Below are 14,127 nucleotides of genomic sequence, written 5' to 3' on the forward strand. Positions count from 1 at the left end.
TGATGTAATGAAATGCAGATGGAATCACAGGAACAACAAAAACAGAGAGTTTCGTTCATTCTTACAACACAGAGGTAAGAAACAAGGGCTGAACTCCATAATGACAACTGCAAGGGCATCAAACACCTAAAACGTGCAATGGGCATTGCACAGTCACTCTGTTGTGAAATGCTCTCAACCACTAGCCAAACACAGACATTCAATTCTGAAATCAAATCACTTAGATGCAATGCCAACAGGATTAACAGATTTAACTATCGCCTGAATGCCTTTACATAACTTCTTCAAACAGTATACAAGAGCATGAAATTACAGTGCATCAGAAATTGCATGCTTACTTCTCCCATGCATAAATGTGTACACAGTGAGAAAAGATTCATGCAGTGCATTTCAGTACGTGCTTTTCAAATGGCAGAATAATTTAGATTTATTTCAGTCCTGCTAATAACTTCGACAGACCGGAGAATAAAACATTCAGCTAGTCTCTAAGTGTGTTTGGGAGGCAATTTACTTTTCAATGCCTGGCAGAATGAGATGAAAAGCAAGAACAAGGCCATTTTTTCCTGCAATAACTTACATCAAGTTTCATCAAGGTTGAAAGGTCTTTCTTTGCTGCTTCAAAGATGGCATCAATAGGTTTGCTACTACAGGATTCTTGCGCAGCAAGCTCACGATCAGTATAATGGAAAACTGCTGAAGGAGTTTCTGACACTGTCACAGTCTTCTTCAATATTGACTGCAAAGAATAGATACATAAGTCATAGCATTTTGAATGTTATAATTGGCACCTAACCAGCAAATACTTTGACCATCACCTACGCCCTCCCATCCACCACAACTGGTGGCCTAAAAAAAGTTTCACAAAAAAAAAAAAAAAGCAACAGTTTGCTAGTAACTTTTTTTTTTTTTATAGTCTTTGTATTTTTTCCTGCAAAGCTTGACACTGGAGTGAAATAAAGTTACTCAACACAGCTTGTGAAAGAGAAGGATAAGACTTTACACAACCTGGGCAGCTGCCAACTTGATAGACTTAAAACTGCGTCAACACAGCATACAAAGATGGAGAAGACAAAATATCTTTTTCTTTTCTGATTTTGGTTTGAAGAGTTTAATAATACAAGAGCCTTTCTGTGCCCTTAATTTCTAGGTCAGCCTTCATAAAAAAAAGTACACAACAAAAAGGAAAATGGGTTTATAAATCACAATTGAAAGCCTGACAGGATACAAGGTTTTAATTCCTTCCTATTAAGTAGGTCTCACAAATACAACATGGTCCGATGGTTTCAACTTTGCAAAGAATCCTTTCCATGAGTCAAAGAATGGTAGTAATCTAAAATCAAGATGGTGCAGCAATGCTTTCGCATTGCTTGCCAAGGGAATCTCCACAGGGTCAAGGAGATAAAATAAAAATCTTCACTAAAAAAAAAAAAAAAAGAACAAAAGAACAGTCACCAAAAATCTGCTGAAACAACTGCAAGCTTAAAAGAAACCAATACAAGATGACCAAGCATCACAATTCATACAGAGATGAATACAATGAAGTTGCTCAAAGGAAGTACAATGCATGAAACATGCTGGAATCTCCAAAAGAAACAACCTACCTTGCCCACAGCAGGACTGCTAGCAGCCTCCTCCGAGCCAAAGTGCACTCTGGCTCTTTCATACGCCATGTCCATGTCTGACTTAGCACTGCTGGAGGTACCTACAAGCAATACAAAATTCTTTTAAGTACCTCAATTATTCTTAGAAATGCCAAGTAGCATACAAACTCTAGCAACCATTTTGTTGTTGTTTCTGAAGTTTAGGACTAAGTAGGAAGTGGTATCCTCATGCTCAAATTTATTTCCTACTCCTGTTTGACCTGGAAAGTCTGGTAGGAACTTTAGAGCTCCCCATCTGAGCTCACGTATACAATATGTCCCAAAATTCCTACATCCACTCTTGTGCAGTGTGGTAATTATTTGGGCTAAACAAAAGAGAGTCATTTCAGATCTGACGACTGTCAGGAAATGCCATTTAATTGACAAATTTGTCTCATGGTTTCCAGGAAGCAATGCTTTCAAACTCTTCTCTAAATCAAAAAAAAGATAATGGGTACAAGAATGTTCTAAGAGCTTTCATAGAGAGAACATTATGATCAGCATCTTCCCCTGTAGTTTATCAATTAAAAGCATTTCCCGTTTTACATCATGCCTAAAAACTATTTCAGATCTTTCCTTCAGCTTGTCCAAACTTTCAGTGGTCTTTGCATTCTCAGGGATACACAGGGACTTCTCTTGCAGGTTTCACTTACTTCATTCATGAATTTGAAGTCACTAACAACTTCTATTCCTTACTTCCTAATTTTTAATACATATTATATTAGCTCCTTGGCTGTCTCAAATACCTTTTGGGAACATATCTCAGATAATCAATAACAACCGTAACTTGGAAACTAATTACCCACATATCAGCCTCATCAGCCACAAAAGTTCATCTCAGTGAAATAGTTCAGAAAGGTGCAGAGAAGGCAGTTTCCTTTAACAAACAAACCTATATCTGTTTCTGTCATATTTCAATGTCCAAAAATATCTCAAAGATATACTGTTTTCAGAAAAGCCTCCTATCTCTGCCCTAGCTCAGACAAGGAGATTCCAACAGTACCAGGGATTCAGACCTATCTGAGAATACTCCTTTCCATGTTGCCTACAAACCTGAACAACTCTTTGCAAGTAGGAAATGCACACGGTCACTGAGGCTATAACATTAAGTAACAGTCAACCTCCAAATGAAAAAACAACAAAAAAAAAAAAAAGCAAAGAGTACATTGGCCCAAAGATTACCAACAGCAAAACTTACAAATCATACAAGAAAAAATGCTCTTCACGCTACTGATACTACAGATATAGTGCATCTTTTAAGTCCCTAATTTAGTTATAAACAAAAAGTGCTAGGATATTAGAAATAGCAGTGTGGAAGTCTATACAGGCTTATTTGACTACTCGTCAATTACGCTGCCTAACAAATCACAGTGTCAGCCTAATTACTAAGACCTGATACATCAAGGGCATTTTAAATCTAAACACACACTTCCCAGTTTAAACCTAAATAAGCAGATAATGGTCACGTAGGCATGAAGGGCATCTTCTGCTTAGCTTTGTGTATTGAAAGTCAGAGAGAAGAAAGAGGAGGCATTTTAAGAGTGAAAGGATGTCTACTAGACTTCTATTCAAAGCAGAAGCCTTTATCTCAGTCACAGATACAAGCTTCCCACACAGTGGTTAATTAAACTGTCTTGTTGCTCAAAAGGGAGTTAGAAAGGATACAGCAGAACAAGCTTTAACTAGAACTGTTGACTCAAAAGAGCAGAAGGCAGTGGGAAACTCAAGAGTGGAATGCGATCCTGTTTGATGAACACATGCTCACTGGTATCCCACACACTGCTGGTATGGAAGTCACTGCAAAAACAATCGCAACTGACATGTTCCTTGGCAGCATTTCAGCTGCCTCTCTCCTTCTGAGCACTCGCTCACAACTACCTGCTTCTCCTAACACAGGTGGTCCTATGCTCCTGCACTCATGCTGTAGGTCAGGGCTTCAGTTTTGAAGAAAGAAAAATCAGCTTCTCTTCTTGATAAAATAAAGTGTAATAAAAACAAGATAACTGCTATTTAACCTTAAAAAACTAAGTCAGGAACACTTATTTCCAGGAGCGATAACACTGATGAGGCTATCAGTTACAAAACATCGCACTGCTTTTAGTTCATCTAATTGTTCTGTTCACCAGCCTAGATACTCCACATGGCCTAATTGCATCTTTGTCCACATAAAGCAACTGTGTACTCAAAAAAAAAAAAAAAAAAGACTAGCACAAGCTGGCAGGATTGTATTTCACCACTTACCACCCTCACCTACATTAACTGCTACGTTTCAAGTTAGATAGGTATCCAAGGATCAAAAGAAAATCACATCCCAGCCTCAGAAGCAAAATGATGCAAAAAAATGTTTCTCTCTAAAATAATTTTTGTTAATTCTAATCAGCCAAGCAAATCAAAGAGATACTGAGATAACAGCACCTGTATGACCAATAAAAGATAGTTCTCTCTTTTCTGAATCAGTAGTCAACATAATCAATATTCCCATGGAGCCTGAATATACAGCATGGCAGTAGAATAAAATCTGAAACAGAATCTCGATCTTTTTATTACAGACATCAAGATATTCTCAGCGCAAACTAAGCAGTGACCATAACCTCAATGCAGGGAACGGAAATCAGCCCCGTTAACTGAAGCGAATCATAATTACCCAATTAGATATTCTCTTCAGCCAGTAAAAATTAATTTTGTCTCCCTGCTAAGCTCTGTGTACCCTGACATAACTCTTATGACACAGAGAAGGGGAGAGGAAGGACAAATGGACAGCACTACTGTTAAGTATAAAGGAATCCTTCCACATAAAAGCTTCTAGGACCCTACCTTAAAAATGTTACTGGGCTGCATGGGCAGATTTCACTTTACTGTATTTGCTTAGGGGAAGAATGGCCACGTTCCAAGGCTCAAGTAAGCATTACTTAATTTACCAACGAATCATGTCTGCTGGTACATTTGCAAATGCATACTGCAAAGGAACGTAACACATGAGAATAAAGGCCAGTCTTGTATAAACCACTAAGCATTTTCCCTTAGTTTCCCTGTGTAGTAGGTTTAAGTGGCAAGGTTTTGGTAGCAGGGGGCCATAGGGGTGGTTTCTGTGAGAAAGATCTAGAAGCTGCCCCATGTTTGGGAAGGGCCCCATTGTTTTCCAGAGCTGAGCCAATAAGCGATGTTGTTTGCGCCTCTGTGAGAGCATATTTAAGACAGGAAAAAAAACGCTGCGCCAGACAGCAGCCGGGAGTGAGAGAACAGCCCTGCAGGTGCCAAGGTCAGTGTAGAGGGAGGGGGAGAGGTGCTCCAGGCGCCGGAGCAGAAGTCCCCTGCGGCCTGTGGTGAGGACCATGGTGAAGCAGGATGTCCCCCTGCAGCCCACGGAGTACCACGGTGGAGCAGGGTTCCACGCTGCAGCCCGTGGAGGAGACCACGGTGGAGCAGGTGGCCCTGCACCGACAGAGGCTGCCGCCTGTGGAAGACCACTGCCGGAGCAGATTCCGGGCCGGACCTGTAGCCCGTGGAGAGGAGACCACGCAGGAGCAGGTGATCTGGCAGGAGCTGCTGCCCATGGGGGAGCCAGGTTGGAGCAGTTTTCTCCTGAGGGATGGACCCCGTGGTACGGACCCATATCTGGAGCAGCTCTGGAAGAGCTGCTCCCTGTGGGAAGCCCACGCCGGATCAGTTCATCAAGGACTGCATCCCGTGGGTGGGACCCCACAGCACAGGGGACGAGAGTGACCGAGAAGAAGCGGCAGAGAAGAAGTGCTGTAGACTGACCATAACCCCCATTCCCCCGTTCCCCTGCGCCGCTCAGGGGGAGGAGGTGGAAGAGGGTGGATGGGGGGGGGAAGGTGCTTTTGGTTTCTTTCCTTTGTTTCTCACTTCTCTAGCTTGTTAGTAATGAGCAATAAATCTTACTATCTTCTTATGCTGAGTCTGTTTTGCCCATTACAATAATTACTGCATGATCTTCTCATCCTTATCTCAACCCTTGAGCCCTTTTTACATATTTTCTCCCCATTCCTCTTTGAGGAGGGGGAGTGAGAGAGCGGCTGTGGTGGAGCTCGGCTGCCCACTCGAGCAGAACCACGACACCCTGGTTCATAGATGGTTTGCTTATCACTAGCCAATATCCCACTTCTCCATCCCTCTGGACGGTAACACAGAAGTTATCCACAATAGTAACTGGGACATTGTACATTTGCATAGCAGAAATGAAGAGGAAGTGGATTGACTCGCTATTGTTAAAAATTAAGAAAGATGGTAGAAAACCTACTACCCTTTCTTCTCTACTATACATACCATTAACTAGCTAGTGAGAAGCGTAAGAAAACTTACAATGGGGAAAGGTTCAACACTGCGGGCTCCCCTCAGACTGTCCCCCTATTCTCTAACCCCTCATTTGCATTTTTATCTCCTAAACCATTTAATAGCCAACATAAGCAACACGTACCTTGTAATGTATCCAAAATACCTTTATTCTGATGATTAAGCTTTATTACCTCTGTATTAACAGTACCTCCATAATCACTACAGTATCTGAGCCTGACCTTACAACTCTCTCCAGATGGTTAGTCTATTATTCAGCTAACTAGAAGGAAGGCACCTGTCTTTAGGAGTCATCCCAGAAGTTCCAGGTTCTCTACCTTGAATATAAAGCTAATCTAAATCACTGGCTCAGAGAACGATGGCTACAGTGCAGATGACTGAAGTTAACTGTAATAACACTGCAGCATCAAAACAGCTCAGCCTCATAAATGTCTCAGAGCATTCAATGATAAATCACCTTTATTATCCACTCCAACAACACTCTCCTAAAAGCAACAGAGTCACGTTATGTGCTCTTTGGGACAATCAGCCAAGCAAGAACCGTATGTAATCTTTTGCCTGCAAGATGACAGCATATGTAGCTTGGTTTCAGTTACAAGAACGAATAAAAGCCCTTCATTTGCAGGTCTCTCAGTAGCCAAATGACTGCACGTTCCCAGTTGCTAATAAAGACATCAAGAAAATGCTCTCTTGGATAGAAGCTCATTTGTTATTTCAGAAAATAGATATATTTTTTTTTTAAACATGTTTCAAATGAGTTAGGAAGCAGTACTACTATATGATGATTATTTAGCATAACTAGATATCCTACCCGATAAGATTAGATACATTATGTATGTCCCACAGCTTTCCCAAGCACTACTTACCGGGAGTCTCTGCAGACCCCGCATAGGGAGGTGAAGAAAAGCTTCTTCTGAAAACATGCTCAGAGTTCTCTGTACCAGAAATCTTCAGTGTATCTGGAGTTTAGAAACAATAAGTTACACAAACACAAGGGACTCCGCTAATAAAGTTTCACTGAGAGCAAGGACCTTTCACTACCCACTTTCAAACCCTTACATATAGCCTTAAATGCACTCTAAAATACCAGTATGTTTACACAATGTTTACACTTGCCTTCTGCTTTTAATTTTTTTTCCCCTCTCCAGATTCAGAGGAAAAATTCAGCTCATACTATTTTCCTAGGCTGAGCTTCCACACAGACACTTCAGCACAAAAGCCTACTCTCACCCAAAGACGACTGCTATTATCTAGAGTGCAGAATTTTTGCAGCTTCTCCTATGGGATCAACATTAGGAGCCACGTTTTATTTCTCCCTCCCACTCCCAGTATCTTTAACAACACAGCAGTAATCTATTAAAACTGAGGACTGTCCAAGGACTTCAAACCTGAACTGATTGGTTGACAATCCCTAACTGCTTTGATAAAATAAGAAGTCCTTTGATGCACAGCACAACAGAAGACCGACACGAAGGATAGTTTCTACCCATTTCCAGAAACAATACCCATTTCCACTGCTTCCCCAGCTTTTTCAAACTTTTCTCCACGCTCTTCCTCTGGTGCATTAGACACTTGTCTTTTTATTGCTTTGCTTGAACTTCCTCCAGACGTTACACTTGCCACAGAGATCAATGGGATCGCTTGGCTTTGCTGCAAAAAGCAAGGTGAAAATGCAAACATAAAGCAAACACCCAGACATTCGCTTCAACGTCTTGTGAGAAAACACCATTTTACTATGGTTCTACATATAAGTATATACTTTGCCCTTTCCTATTTCAGATATCTATTTCATAGTAGCCTTAAAGCTACATTCACAGTTCCATTAGTCATACAATACAGAAAAAAATGTCTCCCTCTTACTTAAATCACTATCCCATGTATGACCTTACAGCAAAAGCAATATTCCCATTAACCAGACAGAGCTTCTGAAGGCAGATTAGTAAGAACATAGCTCTAAAACAGATGAGCAGAGGAATTCATTAAATTCTCAGTCATTGCAATCTTAACACTGTTAATGAGGCAAAAAGTACAAGGAATACAGCCTTGACCATTTTGGGTAAAGTGAACATTCTGGGCCAAGTCCATATGCTGAAGGTGCAAACAAGAAAAAAACTATACCAAATCAGTTTGGTATTCCATTGTCAAAAGCTCAAGCATCATTTGAAGGAGTTCTTGTTTGTTTGTTTTCTTTCACAGATAAATGATCAACCCTGTTCCCATCTCCCAAAAATAACCACTCACTAGAGCTGCTGCTTGACAATAAGCTGTCACAAGATACGCTGAAAATAATGCAAGTTACATAGTTTCTGTACTAGACCTGGTGATAGTATAGCATCAGTTTCAAAGGCAACTTCATTCTCAAGATACAGTCCAAGAAGCATCCGTGGAACTATTACAGGTTATAGTGTCTCAGCACCATTAACACAGGTCAGAACTTACTGAAATATAATGAAGCCTCTGCAGAACCAGAAATGACACGCTTCAAACTCTTTAAATTTTATCCTATTTTTATGGGCTGGTTACAAGTGCCTTACCTCTCACGTACTGTCATGATTAAACTAAAGTGCAACATTTACTTTGTAACATTCTGAAACGAGCAAAAACTCTCAGTGCCAGATCAGTGCCAGGCTGCATAACAGCAAATAAAATGTACCCCAAACTTACACAGTTGAAGAGCTCAGTAGTCAGACCAAGGTAGTTGTGCAAAGCAAGGAACGTCACTCTCTGCAGCCTTACCATGATGATCTAGAAATCAAGGGACAATAGGAATGGATTCAGCATTCTCGCATTCTCTCACATTTATTCTTGCATTTAAAGACAGCCGTGAACCAGAGTACTTGAAGGCACTTTTTAAAGAACACAGACTGCAGCCTTTAACAATGCAAGCTGAAATTCCTTTATAGTGGTTGACAAATTGAAGCAAAGATGGATTGAAGTGGTTTACCAAAGACTTTACAGTCAGTTAACAGAAATAGGAAAAAAAAAAAGATTGTACATCCAAACACTGATTTTTTTTTCCTGTAAACATTAATAACAAGCATGTCTTGAAAGAAAAGCATTCGCTTCTGTATTTCTCTCTTAAAAAAAAAAAAAAAACACAGCATTCCCCATAAAGTCTGTGCTACTGCTCTACAAACAGTCTAAACTGTCATAAGACATCACTGCTGCCTCACTGTCCTCTGCTCTGACAGCTTATTCCTATTCTTACGCCATCTTCTCGTTTGTATCAGCTCTTATGGAGCAAGTTAAATTGCTATAACATCTGTTCTCCTCAACCACCAGTATTAGGGGGTTCATGTATATATTCATAAATCATAATGCATTCATAAATCATCTGAATACGAGAACAGTTTACAAAAAAGAAGTCATCATTGAAAGTAAATCAAAAGAACAGATCAGAATGGCTGATCAGGCCATGTGCATGCATTTGACTACTGTATCCGCAGGCCAGTGAGCCATTCAACAAACGCCAAACTGAAACCATGAGTACAGAGCATCTTGTCCCTGCACTAGCTCCCACTTGCAGGATCTGCAGTACTCACTTGAAGACCAAGTTCCTGCAAAGCAAAGGAAGCTGAACTTCAACTGTAATACAAAGCACAGCTCTTTCCTCAGGTGTTGAAAATCGCTTCTGACGTAGAAATTCACATCAGACTGAGTGTTGTTAATTTTGCAAAGCATCACCCTTCAACAAACAGCTTATGAGGATATGTCTGTCCCTTTTAGGAATATACAGCTGTCTTTTCCATGCTCCAAGTCATTTTGAAACCCTGCTGCAGCATTACTGTGATGCTCTGAAATCCATCAGGGGCATTACCATGATGCAGAGACCAAGCAAGGACATTTTACCCCACCTGGAGCTTACAGTGCTGGTCAGGCTGATGTGAGGAGCTATCACATGCAGAAAGCGATTCTATGCATGCATACATGAATTATTTCTTCCTATACATGATTAATGCTGGTACCAGTATGTCTAGGTCTCTAAGAGTAGGAGGACTAACAAAACTAACTCAAGTCTTGAGAAGCAGCTACACCGAACAGTTCCGTATCTGCAAATGGATGAGTTTGCTGGACCTTAAAATGCCTTCTTTATAACTTTGAAATCAGAGTGGATTTTCTGTTTTGATTTTGTCTGTGTTTTGTCTGTTTGTGTGGTCGCTGTTGGTGTTTAATTCTACTTAACAATGAAGCTTACCTGTACCACTCTAACAAGAGTTTCAGGATATTTCTGGAAGACGTCTTGAAAGGCACTCGCTGGAAGTCGCAATATAGTGGATGGAACGGCTGCTCGGGCTGAGACTGTTTTATACGGAGCAGGGTGACCCTAATAGAAAGGGTCAGACACAAGTTTATTCCACTGATAACCTCCTACAGGTCTTCCCAATTGCTTCCCAAATTTCTACTTTGATATTGTATACACTTGAAAGACATCATCTGACCACAAAGAGCCTTGAACTTATGCTCCATGACCTACAGCTGGTGTAATGAGGGCGGCATGGTCAGGTGAATTCACACAGGCCATTTCAGTAGCATTAAACAGAGACAGAGGCAGAGGAAATAAGAGCTACAAGAAGGTGTATCAGGTTAAGGGGAACTGACTAGTCTGTCAACTCTGTTATAGTTTTTTTACAGGCAAAGCCAGGCTTTAAAAGAATTTTAACTCCCAGCTATTCAAAACATCACAGAAAAGAGGTTTTGCTGATTTTATTATCTGCAGCAAATAACTTGGTCATCAGTACAATAACAATCCTAGACTTGCATAATCAGAAAAAAAAATTAAAGTGTAGTTCCTATGCACAGAACGCAGTAGGACAAAAAACAGGCAGACTCCTTGTTTTCTAAAACAACAACAACAACAAACAACACATATATATATCTATGATTCAAATATGATATTCAAAATGACAAAGCCAAACAGCTTCGCTTTATTTCACACAAATCAGGTCTCTACCATTCTGGCTTGCTAGAAGAATGGATGAAGAATTAACAAGCCAAAAAAAGATATAACTAAGTGATAGAATACAGATTTTTATACCATAAGACAAACCTATGTTTCAGGACTTTCCCCTTGAATCAGAACAGACGTTCACAAAAATCTACTGCCAAACTTGCATAAAAAGCTCCATACAACATCCCTTGCACCCCCTCAGTAAAGGGGGAATAGAATATCTGTCACCCATGAATTCATTTACCAATACTAGAAACATTTATTTATCCAATATTTTTAAGATAAATAGAGTCCTTTTGTGGGATGGAGCATAAACTAAGTACGAAATACAATTTCTACTTCACAGTCACCTTACAGCTTCTGAAGCTTTCATTCCTCCTAAGCAGCGGGAGGCAAAGTTTTCAGACACTAGGCACACAGATACAAATGCTGATTACAAATGAAGATTTGCAAGTCTTCAAGGGCATTAAACAGCTAAACACAATCATTGCAAAATAATTTCTGCCTTAAACATACGGGAACGCCAAATAAGATGCATTTTGTATGACTGTAACCACTCTGGAAAATAAAGCTACAGCTCTGTCTGCCTTGCTGGTCTGGAAGTCACGATGAAGCAGATTCTAAAATAAAATTTAATTAATTGGAACCAATTTCTTAATTACACTAACTGCAGCTGACCTTTTTATAAAATCTGGGGATGATATTAATAGACTTGATTTTCAAGTTCCAAAGGGATTTGAAGTTTTAAACATCTTTGAGCTTTCTCAAAGTTTTCCTGAGTTTCTTTTAATTAAGTAAAGAAATCAACAAATCGCAATTCTGTGCTTTCACTGTACCCAAAATAAATGTAACAGCCCTCTTTTACAGGTCAGTTTAAAGCTCAGCTTTAAACAAAGTCATCCTTTGGTATTCTCCTTATAGTCAAAAGAAATACATACATATACATGTTCTGTTTTTAAATACAGATCCCTATGCTTTCCATCAACTGTATTTTCTACCAAACTCTACATGACATACACAAAGAAAATCTAAAGATGCCTATTAAGTCTTTAGTTGCTGGACAAAGGATAAGCATTAAGTTTAATAGTGTTCCATAACAGTTATTCAAAAGGGCAAAATAAGCACTCTTATATCACATTTATACAGTCTGCACTCTACCTAGAAAAGGCTTCCCCCTGAACAGTGCTTGTTTGAGGACAGAGCAGGGCTGACAGTCTCTGAGAAAACCAGTTTAAGGATAATAACAGATAATGATGCAGCAGCCTTTTTCACCAAAGAACAGCCCACCCCCCCAGTTTTTCAGCATATAATTTTTCCTTTTCGAAATCCCTGCATGAGAGCAGCCTGCCTTTGAAAGAGTCAACCACCATGTCTAATAGGGTTGGAACCTGCTAAAAGCTGTCAGAGGAGTGGAAAGAGAAAATGTTCCCATAATTGTCAGTTCTTTCAAATGTAATGTAATCAGCTGCACAGAGAATATCACATTTAAATTATACAATTTTGCAATCACACACTGAGGCCACAAGGAACACAAGTTACAATCAGTAGTAAACTAGGGTTTTTTTGAGAGAACTTTTTGTTCTCAAAGCAGATAACTATTTACGTCTGTCTTGTTCTAAGACCTGTGGAGTAATTAAATATTGTAGGTGACAAATGTCACAGCTAAAGTAGTAGTTGAATCCAGATGACAGCCAAGGGCCAAAATAAATCTCCTAGTAGAGACACAGGTGCCTTACATTCTCCAACTTGGAGCAAAAGATCCTTTTTGTACCCAAAAATATGGCACATTCTCCCTATTCCCATTGCTTAGATTTCAGAAGAGTCAGTTTAGTCCAGAGGAAGATGTTACCCAACATTCTTGCAACGATCAATTACTTCTTATGACCCACAGAATCATCTAGGTTGGAAGATACCTCTAAGATCACCGAGTCCAACCTCTGTCCTAACACTAACCAGTCCTCCACTAAACCATATCACTAAGCTCTACATCTAAACATCTTTTAAAGACCTCCAGGGACGATGACTCCACCACTTCCCCGGGCAGCCCATCCCAATGCTGAACAACCCTTTCAGTAAAGAAGTTTTTCCTAATCTCCAACCTAAACCTCTCCTGGTGCAACTTTTGCCCATCTTATCTCAGGCCCCTTAAATGAACTTGAGCCCTGCAGGCTCACCTTCTTATCCAGGTGACTTTTTTCCCCAGCTTTTTCTACTCCTAAGCCTTTTATTTTTTGCCCCTCAGTCACTAGCAATTGATCAAGACTATTTCCTTTTTATTCCAGCTGTGCCACCTGCTCACAGTTTTCCAAATGCCATCTTCACAAGGAAGACAAAAGAATAGCAAAACCCATAGTGCCAGCAGTCATCCTCAAACACAGCCTTTCTTTGTCCCATTTAGCTCAGAAAAAAATCATCATTCAAGAAATAGAGCATGTGGAAAAAAGGACAGGCGTAGGGTGAGCACTCAGCAACAACTTCCGAAAACACTTGCATGGACATCAACAATGTCCAGTTCAGAGACTTCTTTAATATTTAAGGCCGTATCAATTCAGAGGCAGATGATTAAACTATAACACTGAACTGTTCCAAAATCTCATGAAAGGGCTGGCATCTACCTGGATTCAAATTCTCCAGTTTCACCTCTGAATTTTGAGAAAGCAACATTTATCTGTTCTCAGAATAACTGAAATGTAGAACAAGTCTTTTAATTCAGAGATGGCATTTCTATTTAGTAGGTCTAAGAAAACTTTAAAAATTAGACAATTAAATAGGAAAATTACCTCTTACATGCCCTGTCTTTGGGTCCTACAACAAATGGCAGCACTTCTAACAACAACCTCAACCTTTTTGCGCATCTCTCAACCAAGTATGAGACAAGCCTGATGTCCTATGTTACAAAAGCGGACAAAGAAATCACCAATCCAGCTCCAACAATTCAAAGTCTCTCTGAAAGCATTTTTTCTCCAATTCAGGTCCACATGTTTGGTGGTACAGTAAAATTTTGTTAAGAGTATGGTATCTGCTGGAGGTTCTAAGACTCATCCAATATCTCCAAATGCCACAGAGAAACCTCCTCTATTTTGATCAATACTACTTTCCTGCTCCTTGCCCATCTTCATGCTACTCCTATACCCAAGTGAATAAGAAGCATAGTAAGAAGAAAAAGCAGAAATAAAATAATCAGTTCAAAAGCAGGGAAACAAGATAGAAAAGAGGGAGCAGTAG

At 39.9% G+C, this 14,127-nt stretch overlaps 1 protein-coding gene across 1 annotated transcript in view; it reads right to left on the reverse strand.

Annotated features, from left to right (window-relative positions):
- PNPLA7 (patatin like phospholipase domain containing 7) overlaps positions 1-14,127 on the reverse strand; it is a 126,816-nt gene that overhangs the window by 100,355 nt on the left and 12,334 nt on the right. Inside the window, exons 10-15 of the mRNA XM_032200228.1 lie at positions 10,150-10,278; positions 8,619-8,699; positions 7,460-7,604; positions 6,821-6,913; positions 1,602-1,702; positions 578-736 (exon numbers count right to left, since the gene is read on the reverse strand). Of these exons, the coding sequence (XP_032056119.1) occupies positions 578-736; positions 1,602-1,702; positions 6,821-6,913; positions 7,460-7,604; positions 8,619-8,699; positions 10,150-10,278 (708 nt within the window). The remainder of the gene's footprint in view (positions 1-577; positions 737-1,601; positions 1,703-6,820; positions 6,914-7,459; positions 7,605-8,618; positions 8,700-10,149; positions 10,279-14,127) is intronic.

The sequence above is a fragment of the Aythya fuligula genome, chromosome 19 (assembly GCF_009819795.1).
Source record: "Aythya fuligula isolate bAytFul2 chromosome 19, bAytFul2.pri, whole genome shotgun sequence".
Lineage (NCBI taxonomy): Eukaryota > Metazoa > Chordata > Aves > Anseriformes > Anatidae > Aythya > Aythya fuligula.